The sequence below is a fragment of the Heterodontus francisci genome, chromosome 32, assembly GCF_036365525.1.
Source record: "Heterodontus francisci isolate sHetFra1 chromosome 32, sHetFra1.hap1, whole genome shotgun sequence".
In the NCBI taxonomy this organism is placed as follows: Eukaryota; Metazoa; Chordata; class Chondrichthyes; order Heterodontiformes; family Heterodontidae; genus Heterodontus; species Heterodontus francisci.
The window spans coordinates 6,958,262-6,981,166 of NC_090402.1; the positions used below are offsets into that span (position 1 = coordinate 6,958,262).

At 44.1% G+C, this 22,905-nt stretch overlaps 2 protein-coding genes across 7 annotated transcripts in view; one reads left to right on the forward strand and one right to left on the reverse strand.

The window, feature by feature from the left end:
* Positions 1-22,905, forward strand: part of dync2i2 (dynein 2 intermediate chain 2) — a 66,938-nt gene that overhangs the window by 32,813 nt on the left and 11,220 nt on the right. For 2 of the 3 annotated variants that reach the window (XM_068012119.1, XM_068012120.1), the window contains exons 3-8: positions 2,519-2,676; positions 11,235-11,344; positions 12,585-12,752; positions 17,301-17,527; positions 18,419-18,576; positions 19,378-22,891. In XM_068012119.1, coding sequence (XP_067868220.1) covers positions 2,519-2,676; positions 11,235-11,344; positions 12,585-12,752; positions 17,301-17,527; positions 18,419-18,576; positions 19,378-19,616 — 1,060 coding nt within the window. In that variant the 3' untranslated portion in view covers positions 19,617-22,891. Of the gene's footprint in view, positions 1-2,518; positions 2,677-11,234; positions 11,345-12,584; positions 12,753-17,300; positions 17,528-18,418; positions 18,577-19,377; positions 22,892-22,905 lie in introns of those variants that run through there. The other variant, XR_010968979.1, reaches the window with a different exon arrangement.
* Positions 21,456-22,905, reverse strand: part of sptan1 (spectrin alpha, non-erythrocytic 1) — a 135,943-nt gene continuing 134,493 nt past the window's right edge. For all 4 annotated transcript variants that reach the window (XM_068012118.1, XM_068012115.1, XM_068012117.1 and 1 more), the window contains one exon: positions 21,456-21,768. In XM_068012118.1, coding sequence (XP_067868219.1) covers positions 21,643-21,768 — 126 coding nt within the window. In that variant the 3' untranslated portion in view covers positions 21,456-21,642. The remainder of the gene's footprint in view (positions 21,769-22,905) is intronic.

A 22,905-nucleotide genomic window follows, 5' to 3' on the forward strand; every position in this document is an offset into this window, starting at 1 on the left:
CCATTTATGCATACTCTCTGTTTTCTGCCAGCCTGCCAATCTTCTATCCATGCTAATATGTTACCCCCTACACCATGAGCTCCCACTTTGCGCAATAACCTTTTATGTGGCACTTTGTCAAATGCCTCTGGAAATCCAAGTACAGTACGTCAACGGGCTCCCCTTTATCCACAGCACATGTTACTCCTTCAAAGAACTCCAATAAATTGGTTAAACTTGATTCCCCAAGCTATCCCTGTAGCCAGGCAAGGTTATTTTCCTTTTGCAATAGTTCACCGTCTCTGTTTCCACCACCCTCCTAGGCAGTGAGTTCCAGGTCATTATCACTCGCATTTAAAGAAAAAGTTCTTCCTCACATCCACCACCCACCCCCACCGCATCTCTTGCCCAAAACCTTAAATCTGTGTCCCGTAGTCCTTGTACCATCGGTTAATGGGAACAACTTTACTTTTTCTACCTTATCTAAGCCTGTCATAATCTTGTACACCTCTATCAAATCTCCCTTCAATCTCCTGAGGAGAACAACCCCAGCTTTTCCAACCTAACCTTGTAGCTAAAATCTCCCATCCCTAGAAGCATTCTAGTAAATCTCCTCTGCACCCTCTCAAGGACCCTTGCATCCTTTCTAAGATGTGGTGACCTGAACTGGATGCAGTACTCTAGGGCCTAACTAGAGCTTTATAAAGGTTCAGCATAACTTCACTACTTTTGTATTCAAAAACCTCATTTTTGAAGCCCACGATCCCATTTGCTTTGCTAACTACTCTCAATATGACCTGCCACCTTCAAAGATCTACACACACGAACCCCCAGGTCCCTCTGTCCCTGCACACCATATAGAATTGTGCCATTAAGTCTATATTGCCTCTCCCTATTCTTTCTGACAAAATGCATCACCTCACACTTCTCTGTATTAAATTCCATCTGCATTTTTCTGCCCATTTTGCTAGCCTATCTGTGTCCTGTTGTGGTTCAGTTGTATCATCCTCACTGTTTGCTATACCTACAGGTTTGGTATCATTGGCAAATTTTGAAACTTTACTCTCTATTCCAATATGCAAGTCATTTATGTATATCAAAAAAAAGCAATGATTCTAGCACTGACCCTTTGGGAACAGCACTGTCTACCATCCTGTAACCTGAAAAACAACCATTTACCGCAACTTACTGGGCTGCATTTTACATTGCTGCCACCACAGTAAATAGTGGCATTTACTGTGGGCTGCACTGTGCGGAGCCCTCACGATATTCATCGCGGCTGCTCATTTAAATAGCCGAGGCAGTCCACCCGCCCTGATGACATGGAGGGGGTGGGCTGTCTATCCCCGGCAATGGCGTCGGCAGTCTTTGCGCAGGTGCTGACGCAATTTTAAAGGGCTTCGAGCCCTTCCATTTACTTACAATTTTTAAAGCTGCAGTGCAATTAAAAAATTAAATAAATTTAGCCTGACCGTCTTTTCCCCCGTCCTCTCCCAAATAACCATGGAAATAATTACCTGCCCTCTCCCCCCGACAACCCCCCCGCACCCCCCAGAATTCAAAACTATAAACTTTACCCTTTCGCACCACCTTGCTAGTCCAATGAAATTACTCTGATGCTGCTTCCTCTCCCTTCCCCCCCCCCCCCCCCCCAAACATTGAAAAATCTACCTCCTAAGGCATGTGACTGCCCACCGGCACCAATATCACTCTGGGACGGACGGTGGGAGCGGGTAAGTAATCAAATCATTTGTTTAATTAAATTTAAATATTGAAATAGGGCTCCTGTCGACGAGCGGGGGGGAGGGGGCGCCGCGAGGCCTCGTCATCGCTGGCAATAACGTGCTGGGCTGTCCCGGCTTTGAGGCCCATGGCAGGCCTCTGCCGGAGTCATTTTCCGGCCCTCCCAAAGTCGGGGTGGGGGTAAGTGGCTGTAACATTCAGCCCACTCCTTAAGCCAGTTTTGTATCCAAGCTGACACTGACCCTCCTATTCCATGAGCTTCAGTTTTGTTAACCAGCCTTTTATGTGGTACTTTGCCAAATGCTTTCTTAAAATCCATATAAACAACATCCATTGCATTCCCTTTATCACCCTTCTGTGTTACTTCATCAAAAAATTCAATTAGATTCAATCTGCCTTTTACAAATCTGTGCTGGTGGATTTTCCTGAAATTCTTCTGGAGTTGATAATCCAAATGAGGACTGTGGATTCTGGCTGCATTCCCATTCATAATACTGTTGCCTCTGACCAGCAGATCAATAACAACATAAAACAGAGTAACAAGGAGTGATTTCAGAGCATCAGTAAATCTATATAAAAAAAAATTCCGTTATATAACATTATGTACAATTCAGTTGATCATTTTTCTTATTTAAGTCACAGTGTTTATTTAAGTCAACAGTTGCCTTTGAAGCATCCCATCAAATGTGTTGAACAGTGTTTGACTGAGCAAGTTTGCGCTCTACCTTTTGGTGTGCAAGTTTGTATTGGTGCACCCACAATAATTAGTAATGATTCTTATGAAATTTGATTCCAGGCTGGAGGATGGCGACTGGAATACAGAAAAGTCCTATGTGTGTTCCTGGAATTTGGATCGGAGAGGGTTGAACCCAACGCGACCAAATACTGTGATTGACGTTTCAAGTGCTGTCATGTGCCTGGCATTCCACCCAGTAGAACCTTCTTTGATCGCTGGTATGAATTTAGACTGATTTTAAAACCTGTATCTGGCCATCACACTGTAGGGAGAAGGGGAAATGAGTTGGTCCACTGAGGTCATTAAAGTTCTTAATCTTGGGTGTCGGAGGCACTAGAAGAAAGACTTGTATTTATATAGCGCTTTTCACGATCTCAGGACTTTCCAAAGTTCATTACAGCCAGTGAAGTACTTTTGAAGTGTAGTCACAGTTGTAATGTAGGAAACGTGGCAGCCAATTTTCGCACAGCAAGGTCCCATAAACAGCAGTGAGATAATAACCAGTTAATCTGTTATAGTGATGTTGTTTGAGGAATAAATATTGGCCAAGACACTGGCGAGAATCTCCGTGCTCTTCTTTGAAATAGTGCCATGGGATTTTACTGAAGAGGGCAGACAGGTCTCTGTTTAACATTTCATCCGAAAGATGGAAGAGATGCAATACGTAGAGAGTACACGTTGCCAGCAGGATTTCGGTAAAACACAACAATGATCATTAGTGTTTGGGTAGGAGTGTTAATGCTGAGGGAACCTCTATTTAAATGAACTGAGTTCAGGAGGAGTCTCCTATTTTAAAATTGGCCAGTAAAACTTCTAAGACCTGCCACAGTAAGCAACCTGAGTGCTATTGCAGCAGTCTGTGACACAGTGAGTCTCGTGTGCTGTACCAGAATCCGAATGTGGTGTATTTTAAAGTGCAGAATATTTTTAAAAAGGTGTAAATGTTGATGTTCAGAGAGTGTACTTAGGTGTACACGGACAAGGAAGACAAATGGCATGTTGACCTTTCTTGCAAGGGGATTGGAGTACAAGAATAAGGAAGTCTTGCTACAATTCTACGGGGCTTTGATGAGACCGCACCTGGGATACTGTGTTTTGATCTTCGTGTTTAAGGAAGGATACTGAACTGGAGGCAGTACAGCAAAGTTACACTAGATTGGTTCTTGGCATGAGAAGGTTGTCCTGTGATGAGAGGCTGAGTAAATTGAGTAAATTAAACTCTCTAGAGTTTAGAAGAATGAAAGGTGATCTCATTGAAACATACATGATTCTGACGGGGCTTGACATGGTAAACACTGAGAGGTTGTTTCCCCAGGCTGGGGAATCTAGAACATGGGCACAGTCTCAGGATAAGGGGCTGATCATTTAGGACTGAGTTGAGGAGAAATTTCTTCACTCAGAGGGTTGTGAATCTTTGGAATTCTCTAACCCAGAGGGTAGTGGATGCTCCATTGTTGTGTTTAAGGATGAGAATCATGTTTTTGGTGTCTCCAGGAATCAAGGGATATGGGAAGCTGGTAGGAAAGTGGAGTTGAGGCAGAAGATCAGCCGTGAGAACATCTGAAATTTTCACCTCTTTCAGATTGTTCACTTCCACTGTCTATTCCAGCAGCTTCCCATTAAATAAAAGAACTTGCATTTCTGTAGTGCCTTTCATGTCCTCAGCCAATGAAGTGCCTTTTGAAATGTAGTCACTGTTGTAATCTAGAGATTATATCAATTGAAATCATTAAAGCCTCCACCGATTTAAGGACTAGCAAATTGAAGGCGCGAGTAAGCTATGTGTATGATATAAATGTTGATTTGGAGGGGTTGAAGACTTGAGCTGAAGGTTTCTATATTCCTGTTCAGGGTATTATGATTGGAGTTAAAGTTCTTGCAGTACATCATTACTACCACTGGAGGATACTAGAGGCAGAAAATCCTCGATACGTATAACACGACTCGATGACTCTCAAAGTCTGAAGTGTTTTGTTCTGTCAACCTATTGATAAGTTTAGAATTCCCAAATAAAAAATTCCAATTTTTTTTTATTGCGAGACCTGGGCACCACCCATGATTGGAAAAAAAAAATTGGGCTACTATTTTTTTTTAAAAGTAAAAGAAAGGCTGCAAGGTGGGGAGGTGTTGGGGGAAGTAAGGAGTTCCCCTGCTTTTTTTTTGCCCTGAGAATGAGTTTGAATTGGAGACAGTGCAGTCTTGTTTTCAATACATTGAGGATAAGAAAGGTGCAAAGAGCGTGGAGGTCGGTGTATTAGAGTTTAGGAGGAAAGGTCAGATGAGAAATTATCATAGCGGTAATAATAAAAGAGAAAATAGGAACTGTAGGAACAGGAATAGGCCAGTCAACCCCTCAACCCCCCCTGTACATTTCCAGTATTTTCCCATTTATTTACGGAGTTGCAGCATTCACTTTGTCTCCATAAATCTCTAATAGGTTTTGCTTATATTATCCAACTTCAGATTCCATGGTAGCAATGAAAAAAGTTTCATCCAGTTATCCTAGTTGTTCATGCCACTTTTAGGGTGGGAGGAACCACTTGGAGTTCTAAACACGTGCATTAGTAACGTGATACAATATTTTATCATTGAGAGAGCAGTAACCATGCAGTGTGGGTGTAGTCTGAAAGTATGAGGAAAATGCTGAGATTTTTTTGTGTACTTCAAAGGCTGGAGACTAATGCACTATTTGTGGCTGAGACAGTGATTAAAAAAGACTTGCATTTATATAGCACCTTTCACTATCTTGGAGTCACAAATATGGTCACTATGGTAATGTAGAAAATGGGGCAGCCAATTTTTGCACAGCATATTCCCCCAAACAGCAATGTGATAATGACCAGATCTGTTTTTTCTAATGTTGGTTGAGGGATTAATGTTGACCAGGACACCAGGGAGAACTTTCCCTGCTGTCCTTCAAAATACTGCCATATGATTTTTTTTTTTTACATCCACCTGAGAGGACAGTTGGGGTATTGGTTTATCATCTCATCTGAATGACAAAGAATCTAGGTAAGCTTCTAAGATTCCAGATTTAGGTAAGGCGATGTGACACAGACTGTCCAGAGTAAACTGGGCAAATCTATTAATGGGTAAAATGGCAGAAGATCAGTGGGAGGTGTTCAGAAAGAATTTGGGATATAGAGCTAATTTATACACATATGGGGCAAAAACTCTATTTGCTGAAAAAAAACAGCCATGGCCAACTAAAGAGATAAAAGACAACATAAAACTAAAAGAAAAAGCATGCAAAAATGCAAAAAAAAAGGGCAGATCCTGGCGAAGGGAAAGCCACAACCCGCTCAGGCACAGCTTGTCAGCATGCTGTCAGAGACCTGATTGAGGTGTACAAAATCATGAGAGGTATAGACAGGGTGGATAGCAAGAAGCTTTTTCCCAGAGTGGGGTCACGAGTTCAAAGTGAGAGGGGAAAAGTTTAGGGGGGATATGCGTGGAAAGTTCTTTATGCAGAGGGTGGTGGGTGCCTGGAACCCGTTGCCAGCGGAGGTGGTAGACGCGGGCACGATAGCGTCTTTTAAGATGTATCTAGACAGATACATGAATGGGCAGGAAGCAAAGAGATACAGACCCTTAGAAAATAGGCGACAGGTTTAGATAGAGGATCTGGATCGGCGCAGGCTTGGAGGGCCGAAGGGCCTGTTCCTGTGCTGTAATTTTCTTCTTTTTTATAACAAGACAGATAGTAAGAGCTACAAAAAGAGAGTATGAAAAAAATCTTGCAGGGATATCAAAATCAACACAAAAATATTTAAAATTATATTGTGCAAAAAGGGTGGTCAGGAGCATTGTGGACCCCTTGAAAATTGGTAACTGATATTGTCAATGATAAGAAAATGGCGGACATGTTGAATAAATACTTTCTGTATTTACAGATGAGGAAGAGGTCAACAAGCCAGACATCCCAAGGAAATTAATATTGAATCAGGGACAGGAACATACCAAATTTAATTTACACAGTGACTCCTGACAACGCAGATCATGCGCAGAGCGATCGCGGACGTCATCAGTGCGTGCGAACATTTGCCAGTATACGTGCGCGCGCTGACATCACCAAGCAATGACACCCTCAGTAGTCGCGATCAGCACCTCCATTCCCCTCAACAGTACCCCACTCCCTCCCGCCATATCTGCTTCAATCGCCACACCTGCCCCCCCTCCCCCTGGCCGCTCGCTCCCTGCCTTGCTGGTTCCCCCTCGGCCACTTGCTTCTCGCCTCCCTGCTCCCAGCTGCCCGAAAGGGGGGTGGCGCTGCGGGGATTGAGCTGCCGAAGCGCAAGGCAGGGAGCAAGTGGCCAAGGGGTGACCTGGGAGCGAGTGGCCAAGAGGAGGGAAGCGGCAAGGCTTGGAACGAGCAGCCCGGGGTTGGGGGGAGGGGGGGTGTGGCGGGAGCGAGTGTCCGAGGGAAGGCAGCGGCGAGGCGGAGAGCGAGTGGTGAGTAGACGGGCGCGGGAGGGAGTGGCGAAGAGAAGCGCGATGGCAGGATGGAGTGGAGTGATGTTGGGGGTGGGATGGAGGCAGCTATCTCAGCCATTGAGGGGATTTGGGTTTAATTTATTTTTTGTGATGAATTGAGCAGCGCCATCTTTATTACTGGCAGCTGTCTGAGTCGTCGCTGTGATGTTTTAATGGATGAGGCTGCATTTGTGTATGTGCCGTAACCAGATGAAGAACAACAAAGCCCACGGAGCCGATGGAATTCCACCCGAAGCCTTGAAGCAGGGTGGTCCTGCCCTATACATCAAACTCCATGAGTTTTTCACGGCCTGCTGGGAACAGGGCAGGATTCCACAGGATCTTCGTGATGCCGTTACCATCACCTTGTACAAAGACAAAGGAGAAAAATCAGACTGCTCCAACTACCATGGAATCACCCTCCTTTCTATTGCTGGGAAGATCCTGGCTAGAATAATTCTGAACAGGCTTGTGCCTACCATTGCGGAAGAAAACCTCCCAGCGAGCCAGTGTGGTTTCAGAGCAAACAGAGGCACCACAGACATGGTATCTGCACTCAAGACAATTACAAGAAAAGTGTCGTGAGCAAAACAAAGGCCTGTATGTAACTTTCATAGACCTCACCAAGGCATTCAACACTGAGCAGAGATGGACTTTGGAAAATACTTGAAAAACTTGGATGCCCACCCAGATTCCTGGCCATGGTGAAGCAGTTTCATCAAAATCAGTACGGACAAATCAAGCAAAACAGCGAACTTTTGAGTCCCTTCCATATCTCCAGTGGTGTGAAGCGGGGATGTGTATTGGCTTCGACCCTATTCACCATCTTTTTCAGCATGATGTTGCAGCAAGCAACGGAACACCTTAAGGAGGGAGTTTACGTACGCTTCCGGACTGATGGAGGCCTTTTCAACCTCAGGCGTCTTCAGGCTGACACAAAGACACAAGAAAACTCATCCATGAACTTCTTTTCACCGATGACTGTGGTCTCCTCATCCACAGTCAGTCAGACCTGCAACGTATAACAACACATTTTTCCGAGGCGGCACATCTCTTCGGACTAAAAAGCAGTTTAAAGAAAACTGAAGTCCTACATCAGCCTGCACCCCAAGAAGAATATAGACCACCAAGCATTGTCATTGAGGGAACCGAGCTGAATGTTGTCAAGCAATTTACTTATTTGGGGAGCGTCATCTCCTTTGATGCCACTATAGACTAGCAAGTGGACAAATGGCTCTCAAAAGCAAACCGTACATTCGGCAGACTCTACAAACTTCTGTGGATCAACCACAGTCTCAGAGCACAGACCAAACGCAAAGTGCGCAAAGCCATAGTCCTCACCAGGGGCGAGGGGCGGCACAGTGGCGCAGTGGTTAGCACCGCAGCCTCACAGCTCCAGGGACCCGGGTTCGGTTCCTGGTACTGCCTGTGTGGAGTTTGCAAGTTCTCCCTGTGTCTGCGTGGGTTTTCTCCGGGTGCTCCGGTTTCCTCCCACAAGCCAAAAGACTTGCAGGTTGATAGGTAAATTGGCCATTATAAAAATTGTCACCAGTATAGGTAGGTGGTAGGGTAATATAGGGACAGGTGGGGATGTTTGTTGGGAATATGGGATGAGTGTAGGATTAGTATAAATGGGTGGTTGATGTTCGGCACAGACTCGGTGGGCCGAAGGGCCTGTTTCAGTGCTGTATCTCTAATCTAATCTAATCACCACCCTTCTGTATGGCACCGAGTCATGGGTCCTATACCTCCATCATGTACGCCTACACAGTGGCGCAGTGGTTAGCACCACAGCCTCACAGCTCCAGCAACCAGGGTTCGGTTCTGGGTACTGCCTGTGTGGAGTTTGCAAGTTCTCCCTGTGACCGCGTGGGTTTCCGCTGGTTGCTCCAGTTTCCTCCCACTGTTAAAGACTTGCAGGTTGATAGGTAAATTGGCCATTGTAAATTGCCCCTAGTGTGGATAGGAGAATGGTAGGGAATATGGGATTAATATAGGATGGGATGTGGTAGGGAATATGGGATTAATGTAGGATTAGTATAAATGGGTGGTTGATGGTCGGAACAGACTCGGTGGGCCAAAGGGCCTGTTTCAGTGCTGTATCTCTCTATGACTCTACTAGAGTGCTTCCATCAGTACTACCTCCGCAGCATCCTCAAGATCTGCTGCCAGGACCGCATCACAAACAGCCAACATCACCAGCGTCGAGGCCATTCTCCTGCAAAGCCAACTGTGTTGGGTGGGTCACATTGCCCAGATGGACAAGTCGCCTGCCCAAGATCATGTTGTATGGAGAACTGACCACAGCTAAAAGGAACAGAGGGGCCCCATGCAAACATTTCAAGGACTCCCTGAAGAGGTCCCTCTGTGTGCCACATCGACCATTGCCACTGGGAAGCGCAGGCCATAGGTTGTGATGCCTGTAGATGCTACATCAGGAGAGCTACAGACAACTTTGAGACTGAGTGAAGAGCCAGCATGAAAGAGAAAAGGAGAAGGATAGATCCAATTGCCCCCAGCAGCGACTGCACCTGCACTTGCACCCGCTGTGGGAGAGTCTGCTGGTCACGGATAGGCCTGACTAGCCACTGGCGGGCCTGCAACCGAAGACTACAACCATCCCAAAATCTTCGTCTGTGCTGAAATGCCAAGAAGAAGTACTGTGCCATCTAGTGGTTGCGTTGCCAGCAAACACAGCCTTTAGTTTAACATTGTAGATGTTACCTATATTAATTGACAGAACTTTGGAAGAGAATAATTCAAAAACTGTTCCTTTAGACTGGAAGATTGTACATGTCAGTCTGCAATTTAAGAAAGGTGAGAGAGGGAAACCAGGGAATTATAGACCAGTTAGCCTAACATTTATTATCAGGAAATTACAAGAGTATAATTAAGGACAGAGTGACTGCTTGAAAATTTTCAGCTGATCAGAGAGAGCCAGCATGGATTTGTAAAGGGTAGGTCATACCTTTTGAACCTGATTGAATTTTTTGAGGAGGTGACTGAAGTAGTGGACAAGGGGATGTCTATAGATGTTGTTTAGATGGACTTCCAAAAGGCATTTGATAAAGACCCACATTAGCGACTGTTAGCTAAAGTTGAAACTCATGGAATTGAAAGCAAATTATTTCCTAGCCAAAACTTGGCTAGGAAATTGACTGAGCGGTAGGATACAGAGTAGGGAATAATGGGTACTCGAATTGGCAGGATGTGACTCGTGGTGATCTGCAAGGATCAGTGTTGGGGCTTCAACTATTCACCGTATTTATTAACGACTTAGATGATAGAATAGAAAGCTACATAGCTAAGTTTGCCGATGACACAAAGATAGGCAGTATTGTAAGTAGTATAGGTGGAAGCACAAAATTACAAAGATCAAGTGAATGGGTAAAAGTGCAGGACAAATGTGAGGTCATCCACTTTGGACCCAAGAAGGATGGAACAGGGTATTTTCTAAATGGTAAAAAGCTAGAAACCGTGGAGGTCCAAAGAGACTTTGGGGGGGGGGGGGGTGGGTGCAGGTATATAGATCATTTAAATGCCATGAACAGTTACAGAAAATATTGGAAAAGTATAATGTAATGCTGGCCTTTATATCTAGAGGACTAGAATGCAAGGGGGTAGAATTCATGCTTCAGCTATATAAAGCCCTGGTTAGACCACACCTGGAACACTGTGAGCACTTCTGGGCACCACACCTTCGGAAGGATATATTGGCCTTGGAGGCACTGCGTCATAGATTTACCAGAATGATACCTGGACTGCACGCATTAAATACAAGGAGAGGTTACACAAACTAGAGTTGAATTCTCTGGAATTTAGATGGTTGAGGGGTGATTTGATCAAAGGGGATCCTTAGTCCAGGTTTCTGGATTACTAACTAGACCAGTAACATAACGACTATGCTATGATTTGCAACAGCACAGTGGGATTGCCTTCACCACAGGGGCTGGAACAGTTTAAGAAGGCAGCTTACCACTACCTGTTCAAGGGGCAACTAGGATGTCCTTACCAGCATGCCCACATCCGGAGAATGATTTTTAAAAAAAATTATACAGATTTGCCCTGTTTGCTATTGTGCACTGTTTAAGCAGACTCTGATGAGTCAATAGACTTTGCTGTAAAATAGGTTTTTTGCTGTGAGACCTGCTGTAAGTCCCACTCTTCCTCCAACTCATTGGTGACACAATATTGTCATTGGACAGTTTGCAAATTGTTAGTGAATAGGATTAAATGAACTGTTGGGGGGAAAATTATATGAAGATTTGCTTTCTATCTTTAATGGATGTGCTGTTCTCTGTAGGTGGTCTATTCAATGGAGAAGTTTTAGTGTGGAACAGCTGTAAAACTGATGACCCCTTAATTGCTAGATCAGGGATGTCCGAGGATACCCACCGTGAGCCTGTTTATCAGGTAAAAACCTTATTTCAGATTCTTCTGATCCTCTGTTCTGTCCTTCCCTTCCCTTATTTAACAACCTTTTACCTTGTTGGGATCTGCATGGAGATGGGACGCTGATATAAATTTGTGTAATACGCATTCCTCTCCCTCCTGCACCCCCAATCCTCATTTACGTTGTTATCACTCTTTGTGTAGCTTTTGGAATGGACTTGATTGTTGTGCCGCAATTCTCTCAGGTATGTAGGGACAGGAGGAGGCTATTAAGCCTCTCATCCATCATCAATATGTAATGAGGATGCACTGAGGGAAAACCTGGCAAGTTCCCAGCAGGGTAATAATGGCTGGTTGACATTTGTGTCTAGTTTACTTCTGGCAGTAACTGCACCAATGAGGGAAAACCCAGCCTGCAGACTGCTTCAACAACTAAACCAATATCAAAACAACTTTTCTTTATTTAAAAAAAACTCCCAGACGACCCAGTTGCGAACTAAACAGGTGCCAACCCCAGATAAAGCACAGTACTGCCTGACTAAGACTGGGACCTGTAGAAGAATTGTTCAGGATGAGCCTGCGGGTGGATGGAGTTAAGATAAAGAATGTTGTGGGATGACCTTAAGAGTGGACCAACTTAAGGAACTGTAAATGAAGATCACCGGTAGAAGTGATGTCAAGTCATATACGACCAGTTAGTTGTGGAGTCTGACAGAGCAAGATGTGTTTAGATGTAGCTCATGCACTAACTATTTGTGTATATATGTGTTCTAGTTCAGTTACAATAAAACCCACGTTTTCTTTGAACATTACTTGTAGTCCTGTGAGACTTACAATCGATCATACATCAAAGGAACAAGTAACATTACAAAGAACATCCATGATCTAATTGAGTGGCTGAACAGGCTCGATGGGCTGAATGGCCTCCTGCTTCTATCGTCCTACTCTGACATAACATGGTGATCAGAGCAACTGATTGGAAAAAGTCACATAGTATCTCGATATTTTGTTTTTACCTGTTGAGTAATTCTGCAATTCTGGCTCCACTACTGCAGTCCTTCCTGGTATTTGAGAAATGTGCAGGGCACTGGTCCCCTCATTGTACCCAGAGTGGTGTTTTTCCCTCTCCGCCCTTCCCCACTTTCCTGAACACCATGACTGGGGATTTTCAGATTCTCTCTGTTCACTGGCTTACAGTTTTGTGACTTACCATTTTAATTCTCTGCCCCACTCCATGTTTTTTTGCCCCCCCCCAAAACAGGTGCAATGGATCCAGAGTTTAAGTCGCAGTAACCGAATTCATATTCTGAGCTCAAGCACTGATGGGAAGATTCTGATCTGGCAAATGGATGGGAGAGGCCGGCTGGTATTGCAGGATGGGTTCGCCCTGGTTGTTCAGCAGATGCCGCGCAATGTCAAACTCCACAAGGTGAACAGCCATTGTAACGTCTAATTGGGCTTTGTCTAATGGAGGTTCAGACACTCTGGTAAAGCAGTTAAAGAGTATCACATTGACATTCATGGGATGTCTGAAACTACAGCTGCGGAGAAGCTTTTGAATAGGTGCATATATAGCACCTTATCTGAACAACAACTTGCATTTATTAAGGCTGTAGGTCCTTGCACAATTATGGTGGAGGCTGTCTGTTGTGTGGCTGATGAGAGTGGAGACAGCAGCTGCTGGTGGGTCTTACTTAGAGATTGTGCTCATATATCCAAGGTTCTGCATCTGTCGTAATTGGGTTGCAGAAAACCCAGCAGCTGGTGCTGAGGCTCCTATCTTAGTGGAATATGGTGTCTCTCCATGCTTTGTTCAGATTAATGGTGTCAGTGTCCTTGCCTGTTTTATGGTAAGCTGTGTTATTCATGAGAATCTTTTAGTATCTGCTGTTTATCTAGCAAGTGCTCAAACCTGCATTTGTCAGTTGTTTATTGATTTCCTAGGGGAGAGGGCAGATGAAAGTGGGGTCAAATCATCCACAAGATGATATATGTGGAGACTGAACTTGGAAATCTAAACCAAGCTGGTGTGCAGCACTCCAGGGCACTATTGATGATTCATTTGTCATCCTGGCTCATTAATGACAGCTGGAGGTGTAGACCTGGCACTGGGGGCTGAGATGTTCCCCATTCAGCTCCAGATAACACTACAAGCCAACACCCTGTTGAGAAGGGTGGTTCTGGCTGGGCAAACAGTGGTGAGATTGTTCTGGTGAAGCTGCATGGCGGTAGCTGGTTGAACTCTATCAGTTCTCTTCAACCTTGGCTCTTGACAACCAGTAGCTAAGCTCAAAAACAAAAGCAAAATACTGCTGGAATTTTAAAATAAAAACTGAAAATGCTGGAAATGCTCAGCAGGTCTGGCAGCATTTCTGGAGAGAGAGAAACTGAGTTAATGACCTTGCATCAGAACTGAAAGATGTTCAAGATTTAACAGTTTTTAAGCATGTACAGAGCCAACAAAATCAGAACTCAGTGATGTCATTGATTCTCTAGCCAGTGGAAAAGCCCCCGGGAAGGATGGCATTACCCCTGAAATAATCAAGAGTGCCAAGCCTACTATACTCTCAGCACTCCATGAACTACTTTCCCTGTGCTGGGACGAGGGAGCAGTACCACAGGACATGCGCGTTGCCAATATCATCACCCTCTATAAGAACAAGGGTGACCGCGGAGACTGCAACAACTACCGTGGAATCTCCCTGCTCAGTATAGTGGGGAAAGTCTTTTTCTCGAGTCGTTTTAAACAAACTCCAGAAGCTGGCTGAGTGTATCTGCTTGGCTTTCAAGCAGAGAGATCCACCATTGACATGCTGTTCTCCCTTCGCCAGCTACAGGAAAAATGCCACGAACAACAGATGTCCCTCTACGTTGCTTTCATAGATCTCACCAAAGCCTTTGACCTCGTCAGCAGACGTGGTCTCTTCAGACTACTAGCAAAGATCAGATGTCCACCAAAGCTACTAAGTATCATCACCTCATTCCATGACAATATGAAAGGCACAATTCAGCATAGCGGTGCCCCATCAGACTCCTTTCCTATCCTGAGTGGCGTGAAACAGGGCTGTGTTCTCGCACCTACACTGTTTGGGATCATCTTCTCCCTGCTGCTCTCACATGTGTTCAAGTCTTCAGAAGAAGGAATTTTCCTCCACACAAGATCAGATGGCAGGTTGTTCAACCTTACCCATCTTAGAGCGAAGACCAAAGTACGGAAGGTCCTCATCAGGGAACTCCTCTTTGCTGACGATGCTGCATTAACATCCCACACAGAAGAGTGTCTGCAGAGACTCTTCGACAGGATTGCGGCTGCCTGCAACAAATTTGGCCTAACCATCAGCCTCAAGTAAACGAACATCATGGGACAGGACGTCAGAAGTGCTCCATCCATCAATATCGGCGACCACGCTCTGGAAGTGGTTCAAGAGTTCACCTGCCTAGGCTCAACTATCACCAGTAACCTGTCTCTCAATGCAGAAATCAACAAGCGCATGGGAAAGGCATCCGCTGCTATGTCCAGACTGGCCAAGAGAGTGTGGGAAAATGGCGCACTGACACAGAACACAAAAGTCCGAGTGTATCAAGCCTGTGTCCTCAGTACCTTGCTCTACGGCAGTGAGGCCTGGACAACGTATGTCAGCCAAGAGTGACGTCTCAATTCATTCCATCGTCGCTGCCTCTGGAGAATCCTTGGCATCAGGTGCCAGGTCTGTATCTCCAACGCAGAAGTCCTCGAGGCGGCCAACATCCCCAGCATATACACCCTTCAGAGCCAGTGGCGCTTGAGATGGCTTGGCCATGTGAGCCGCATGGAAGATGGCAGGATCCCCAAGGACGCATTGTACAGCGAGCTTGTCACTGGTATCAGGCCCACCGGCCGCCCATGTCTCCGCTTTAAAGACGTCTGCAAATGCAACATGAAGTCCTGTGACATTGATCACAAGTCGTGGGAGTCAGTTGCCAGTGATCGCCAGAGCTGGCGGGCAGCCATAAAGGCGAAGAGACTTAACTGTTGGCAGGAAAAAAGACAGAAGCGCAAGGAGAGAGCCAACTGTTTAAGAGCCCTGACAACCAGTTTTATCTGCAGTGCCTGTGAAAGAGTCTATCACTCTAGAATTGGCCTTTATAGCCACTCCAGGCGTTGCTTCACAAACCACTGACCATCTGCTTACTCATTGTCTCTTGAGACAAGGAGGCCAAAGAAGAAGAACAGAGCCAAGGAAGGGTTGGGGGGAGGGGTAGGGAGGTTTGTGTGAAAGAATAAAGGGGAAGGTCAGTTGATTTACAGATTCTGTAGTTGCGAGTGGGGTGCTCCCATACCTGGCAAATAGAAAGACTACCCTAGTAGATTTATCAGTAGCTTGTTTGGAGACTGTTCAGTGAGGCAATGGGGGGTTTCTATGCATACCAGCATCTGACTGTCCAAGAAAGAGTTAATTGTTGCCATGGTCCTGATATCAGGGTTTGAATTCATTCTGAAATATTTCACAATTCAAACTGCATAGTGGATTATAACTCATCTGCTGGAGTAGCTCCACTAACCACCTTCACCAATTCTGCACCCGAGCCCTTGTTAAGCTAAGCCAGGGGATTATGAACCAATTAGCCTAACATCTGTTGTTGCGTAATTACTAGAGTCGTTAATTAAAGGTAGAGTGACTGAACACCTTGAAAATTTTCAGCTAATCAGAGGGAGCCAGCATGGATTTGTAAAGGGTAGAGCATGCCTGACGAACTTGATTGATGTTTTGAGGAGTTGACTAAAGTAGTGGACAGGGAGAAGTCTATGGATGTTGTTTTATGAACTTCCAGAAGGCATTTGGTAAAGTCCTACATTAGAGACTTTTAGCTAAATTAAAGCTCATGGACTTGAAGACAAATTATTGACCTGTTCAGGAAATTGACTGAGTGGCTGTTGACAGAGAGGAGGGATAATAGACAGTTACTCTAATTGGCAGGATGTGACAAGTGATGTCTCGCAAGGATCTGTATTAGTGTCTCAACTATTCGCTGTATCTATCAACAACTTAGATGGTGGGATAGAAAGCCACTTATCCAGGTTTGCCGATGATGCAAATAGGCAGCATTGTAAGCAGTGTAGATGGAAGCATAAAATTACAAAGATATTGATAAGGTGAATGGGCAAAACTGCGGCAAACGGATATCAATGCGAGGTCATCACCTTGGACCTGAGAAGGAAGGATCGAACAGGGTACTTTCTAAATGGTGAACAACTAGAAACAGTGGAGCTCCATAGAGACTTGTGGGTACAGGTACACAGATCAATACAATGTAATGGATGGGTACGGAAAGTAATTAAAAAAGCTAATGAAATACACATCCATTATATCTAGAGGATTAGAATACAGGGGGGTAGAAAGCTCTACTTTGACCACACCTGGAGTACTGTGAGCACTTCTAGGCATCACTCTTTAGGAAGAAAGGATATATAAGCCTTGGAGGGAGTGCAGTGTTTATTAACAGTATGATACCTGGATGCCAAGGGTTAAATTACAAAGATTATACAAAATAGGATTGTATTCCCTGGAATTTAGAAGTCTGAGGGATAATTTGATCAAAATTTTCAAGATATTAAGCTGAACTGGTAGGATAGATAGAAGCTATTTCCACTGGATGAGGAGTCTAGGACTAGGGGGCATAGTTGAAAAATTAGAATCAGACCTTTCAGGAGTGAAGGCTAGTAAAAGTTTGGAACTCTTTTTTTCCATAAACAGCAATTGATGCTAATTCAATTCTTAATTTTAAATCTAAGGTTAAGATATGGGGCAAAGATGGGTATATGAAGTTAGGTCGCAGATCAGCTATGGTCTCATTAAATGGCAGGGGAACAGGCTCAAGGTGCTCAACTGGCCTCCTTTTCCTATATTCCTATACCTTGTATAAGCTGGAGCCTGTCAGTTGCACATGTTAATCCTTTTCTGTTCCACCCTTTTTATTTATCTTAAATCATCTACAGGCTCGGGAGGGCACTCTGTTTGGTGTGACTGCTCTCTCTTTTTCTCACCTGGACAAGACCGTATTCATTGCTGGTGTGGAAGGCGGTTATGTATTGAAATGTTCGACCGAGGTTCTGATGCGTGCGTCACTGGGCTCTGGTTCTGTTCCATTGAAGGCTCCAGCCCAGTTCACCTTCTCCCCGCACTGTGGTCCTGTTCACTCTGTTGACTGCTCACCATTCCACAGGTCAGTACACGAACAATGACAGACAGACAGACAGAAAGAGAACTCTGGGTGGGGGGTTGGGTGGAATCTGGGAAATTCCTTGAAGGGCTGCCCCCCCCTCCAGGGTAATCAAAATTAGTTCAGATCATGATTCTGGCCATGAATTCTTTGCAGTACCTACCTTTTGTATAAAGTAATCTCTGCCTCGGCGAGAAACAGGCCCAGCTTTCACTTGAAGGAATTCGGAGAGTATGACTGGTAGCCTGTACCAGAGGTCCACTAGTGTCCTGGGGTGGGGAGGACCACCCCATGACATCTAACTTAGGTCTGGCCTTAAGTAACTCAAAGTTGAGACCCCTGGTCCTCACTAATCTATTAAGATGATAGTGTGTGTTTGCTTTTGTAACTTCACTCTCCGAAGGATTATCTTTGCGCAAATTCTGCAGCCCTTTTCATCATAGAATGGAAGAACTCCAGTGCAGTCCTGAGGGAGTGCTGTACTGTTTGTGCTATCCTTTGGATGAGATGTTAAGCTGAGACCCCTTCTGCCCTCTCGGGTGAATGTAAAATATTAAACGGCATTATTTGGAAGAGCTAGGGAGTTCTTGCTTTATCCCTCAACAGACATCACAAACAGATTATCTGATTATTGCAGTGCTGTTTGTGGGATCTTGTATGCAAATTAGCTTCCTACATTACAACAATGATAACACTTCAAAATACTTCATTGGCTGGAAAACACTTTGGGAGGTCCTATGGTCATGAAAGGCGCTATAGAAATGTAAGTCTTTTGTAAACAAGGCCAATCCTGTGTCTCTTGCAGCAGAATTGCAACTTTATGAACAGGTACGTGTAAGTACGTTTGAATATTGTCCACTGCATAAATTGTCAATGTAACTCATCTTTTCACAGGAACCTGTTCCTCACTGCTGGCACTGATGGGCATGTCCACCTTTATTCCATGTTGCAGGCTGAGCCAATTCTTTCTCTTCAGTTATCGCAAACTTATCTCTTCAGCGTTATCTGGTCTTCAGTCAGACCTCTAGTCTTTGCTGCAGCTACAGGAGACGGTAAGCTGTATTGCTGGGTCAAACATTAAGGTGGATAAATTTCAAGGAGCTCTAGAATAAGGACCTCCAGGATAGTAATGTCTGGATTACTCCCAGTGCCACATACTGGACCAGACAGATGCTATATAAGTGCAAGTCTTTCTTTTGCACCAAGTCCTGTTCACCCATCACCTCCATGGCTCTCTGACCTACATTGGCTCCTGATCTGGCAACGCCTCGATTTTAAAATTCTCATCCTTGTTTGCAAATCCCTCCAGCCCAACAACCCTGAGATCTCTATGCTCCTCCAATTCTGGCCTCTGGCACATCCTTGATTTTCACCACTTCATCATTGGCATCTGCCTTGACTGCAAACTCTGGAATTCCTCCCTAAACTTCTCCACGTTGATCTCCTCCTTGAAGACGCTCCTTAAAATCTACCTTTGAGACCAGGCCTTTGATCACCTTATGTGGCTTGGCGTCAAATTACGTTTGATGATACACCTGTGAAATACTTTGGGGCATTTTAATACATTAAAGGTGCTATAGAAATGCAAACGGTGTCTTATTTATGAGATTGTGAGATATGGCCAGTGTGTTCCATAGTCTTAGCCCAGGTTTATGGCAAACGTTAGTGGAAATTTACATTCTATTCAGTTTGAAATATCAAAATAATTAAGGATTAAAGTTTTGTGTTTGAAACATTTTGATTTATTCTTTCCAATTTCTCTACCTGAAATGGTTAACGAACATTCATATTTTGTTGTGTAAAGGGATTTTTCACCCTTGAAGATTGAAAGGAACTTTTTTTTATTCCTACAGGAACTGTCCTGATATTTGACCTTGGGCAGAACTCTCTTTGTCCTGCAGTTTCTATTGAGCAGAATGCAGGAAGGACACCAGTTTACTGCCTGGCATTTAACCCCAAGCAACCTGAGCTTCTTGCAGCTGGTAATGCAGAAGGAAGTGTGAAAGTCTGGCAGCTGAGTGCTGAACTAACAAAGCAAGGACCAAGGGAGATGATTATACTTGAGCAGCTTGCTAATGAAGTAGCAGATTGACTGAAGACCTAGAGATGGTCTGGTTCATCTCTGAAGTGTAGCTGGAGGATTTTTCCACTTACCTTCTCCATGTTCACAGGTTGTACAATGTAGTATACACATTTTTTTAATATTCCAAATAAGCCGTTTCTGTTGAAAGTTTAGCGTTCCTAAAGTTTTACTTGCACAAGAATATTTAAATATTCCCTTGAGTGGTGAGAATGTAGAAGTTGCTATCACTAGGAGTAGATGAGGCACATAGTATAAATGTATTTAAGGGGAAACTAGATAAGCACAGGAGGGAGCAGGAAAGAGAGGGTTACACTGATCGAGTTAGATGGGAGGAGGCTCGAGTGGAGCATAAATACAGATATAGACTTGCTTGGCCAATTGGTCTGTGTTTGTGCTGTATATTCTATGCAAAGACTAAGGGACTGAAATTCCTTGGCCCTGGTGGTATACCTCTGCTCTAACTCCAGATGAAGCACACTGGCTGTAACCCAGCAGAATCTGCATCAGGTGGGTGCCTATCTTATATTAGAGTTCCCAGGCCAGTAATGTGGACAGTGTTAGGGACTCCTATTGGGGAAACCTGTGACCTCAGTGTCTCAGGAATCTTCTTGTCAATGGGTGGGCTGATTGAGAAGAGGAATATGGGCATTTTATAGGTGGGATTTGTAGTCCAACTTGAGGGTTCAGACCAGAGATATGGTCTGGACCTTTGAAGATCTATGTCTGTGAGGGGGGCACCCTCTCACTAACATAGGCTTACTGGAGGAAAAAAAATGTTTGTAGAACGAAGTGATTGTTTCCTGTCTCTTGGGGCAGATCAGACTCTTTTTCCGTGACCACCCTGGCCAAGGCCCCCCACTCAGTATGCTAATGAGGTGATATCCCAGAACCCCACATAGGATTGTAACCAAGCCAAACATTAACCATGTAACCTTGAAAGGGGGACACAACTACATCTTGTAACTATTCTGTTGAAATTTAATCGGCACTTAGGTCAGACTACGGTTCTTTTCTCTTTTAAAGATTAATGTTAAAGGTTGCACACTTTTAACTGTTGTCCAAATGATTAAATACATTTATTCAAGTAACTGTGGAAATTAGGAAGCATTTGTCAGTTTTCCTGCTGCAATATATAAATAATACCAGCGAGATAGCGATGCTGGGATGAAAGCGATGGCAGATTTTGCAGGTTGTAGTGATTTGGGGGGCCCTCTGCCATTATTTGGGTAGGGGCAGTAAGAAAGACTTTGCTTTTCACAACAACCAGATGTTCCAAAGTGCTTTATAGCCAATGAAGTACTTTCAGTGTAGTCATTGTTGTAAAGGAAGGTAAGATAAAATACAACTCATGAAATAAACAAACCAAAAATGGAGGTCTAAGATATAAAAAGTACTTAGAATGATAAATATAATTTCTTTTTGAATATGCAGATATCTTGTATTTTTTCATGGGATCTGGGTATCGCTGGCAAAGCGAGTAGTTGTTGCCCATCTTGACACCTGAGTGGCTTGCTGGGACATTTCAGATGACAGTTATGAGTCAGCCACATTGTTGTGGGTTTTCACGACAATCGACGCTAGTTTCACGGCACTATTACTGAGACGAGCTTTCAATTCCACCAACTGTTGTGGGATTTGAACCTGTGGTCTCGATTACTAGTTCATTACGCCCATTTTCCTTTTTCAGTTGTGGCAAAAACAGATCAAAGATATTTAAGCCAATTGTGGATGAGGGACAATGGCTTTGTTACATTTGCTAATGCAGAAGCTTGAACAATGTAGCTACATGTAGGAAAACACCAGCCAATCAACTGCTGTGTTAACTGCTCCACAAGTACAACAATCATATTCCAGTTTTTATCAGTAGTGTTTATTCAGCACACTGCATTGATTATGGTAGTAAAAAAAAAGTTTCCAAGCAAAGCACAAGCAAGCGAGTTTACTGAAGTCTGACGGCACGATTTATAGTTGCACGGAGATTAGACACAGACATGCAGAGCTAATGTTAGTAAATAACGCTTAGATTTTGGGAGCTTTAGTTCACAAACAATGATCGTGTGAATTCCACATAGTCAAAGGCTGAAGGAATCTCTCTGCCTTTGCTATCTGTGTACGGCTTCATGTGTGAAAGGCAGTAATCGGCCTGCTCCCTTGACAAGTTCTAGAAACAAGGGAGAAAAATTTCAATACATTAGCTCAATCTTATGAACACAGTGGTTAGGTTTTGGTTTACCAAATCATTTGATCATAAAGTAAACTATGGTCATGGTACACACCAGTGAGCTGGAGCCAGCACTGTAAACACACAGCTGGCTCATGGTCACCATAGTCTAGTGTCCATGTAAACATAGAAAATAGCAGGAGTAGGCCTTTAGAGCTTGCTGCGCCATTCATTATCATCTAACTCAGTAACCTGTTCCCACTTTGGCCCCACATCCTTAGATCCCTTTAGAGCCAAGAGCTATATCTAACTCCTTCTTGAAAACATACAATGTTTTGGCCTCAACTGCTTTCTGTGGTAGTGAATTCCACAGGCTCACCACTCTCTAGGTGAAGAAACTTCTCATCTCAGTCCTGAAAGGTTTACCCCTTGGCCTTTAGACTATGACCCCTGGTTCTGGACTCTCCCTGCATCTACCGTGTCAATTCCTGTTAGAATTTTATAGATTTCTACGCGCTCTTCTGAACTCCAGAAAATATATTCCCAACCAACTCAATCTCTCCTCATATATCAGTCTGGTAAACCTTTGCTGCACTCCTACAGCAAGAACATCCTTCCTGCACACAATATTCCAGATGTGGCTGCAGCAAGACATCCCTGCTCCTGTACTTGAATCCTCTCGCTATGAAGGCCAACATACCTTTGCCTTTTTTACTGCCTGTTGGACCTGCATGCTTACCTTCAGCGATTGGTGTACAAGAACACCCAGGTCTCGTTGCATATTCTCCTCAGAGTTTAGTCATTCAGATAACAATCTGCCTTCCTAATTTTACTACCTAAGTGGATAACCTCACATTTATCCACAGTATACTGTATCTGCCGTACATTTACCCACTCAACTTGTCCAAATCACCCTGAAGCCTCTCTGCATCCTCCTCACAACTCACCCTCCCACCCAGTTTTGTGTTATCTGCAAATTTGGAGATATTACATTTAGTTCCCTCCTCTGAATCATTACTATATATTGTGAATAATGTAAAAGTGGCATTAGTGGTTGAACCAAAGTCATTACCAACATATCCTATGAGCAAGCTGCAAAGTTTCACTCTCCACTCAATAATCCTTAATTCATTTGTT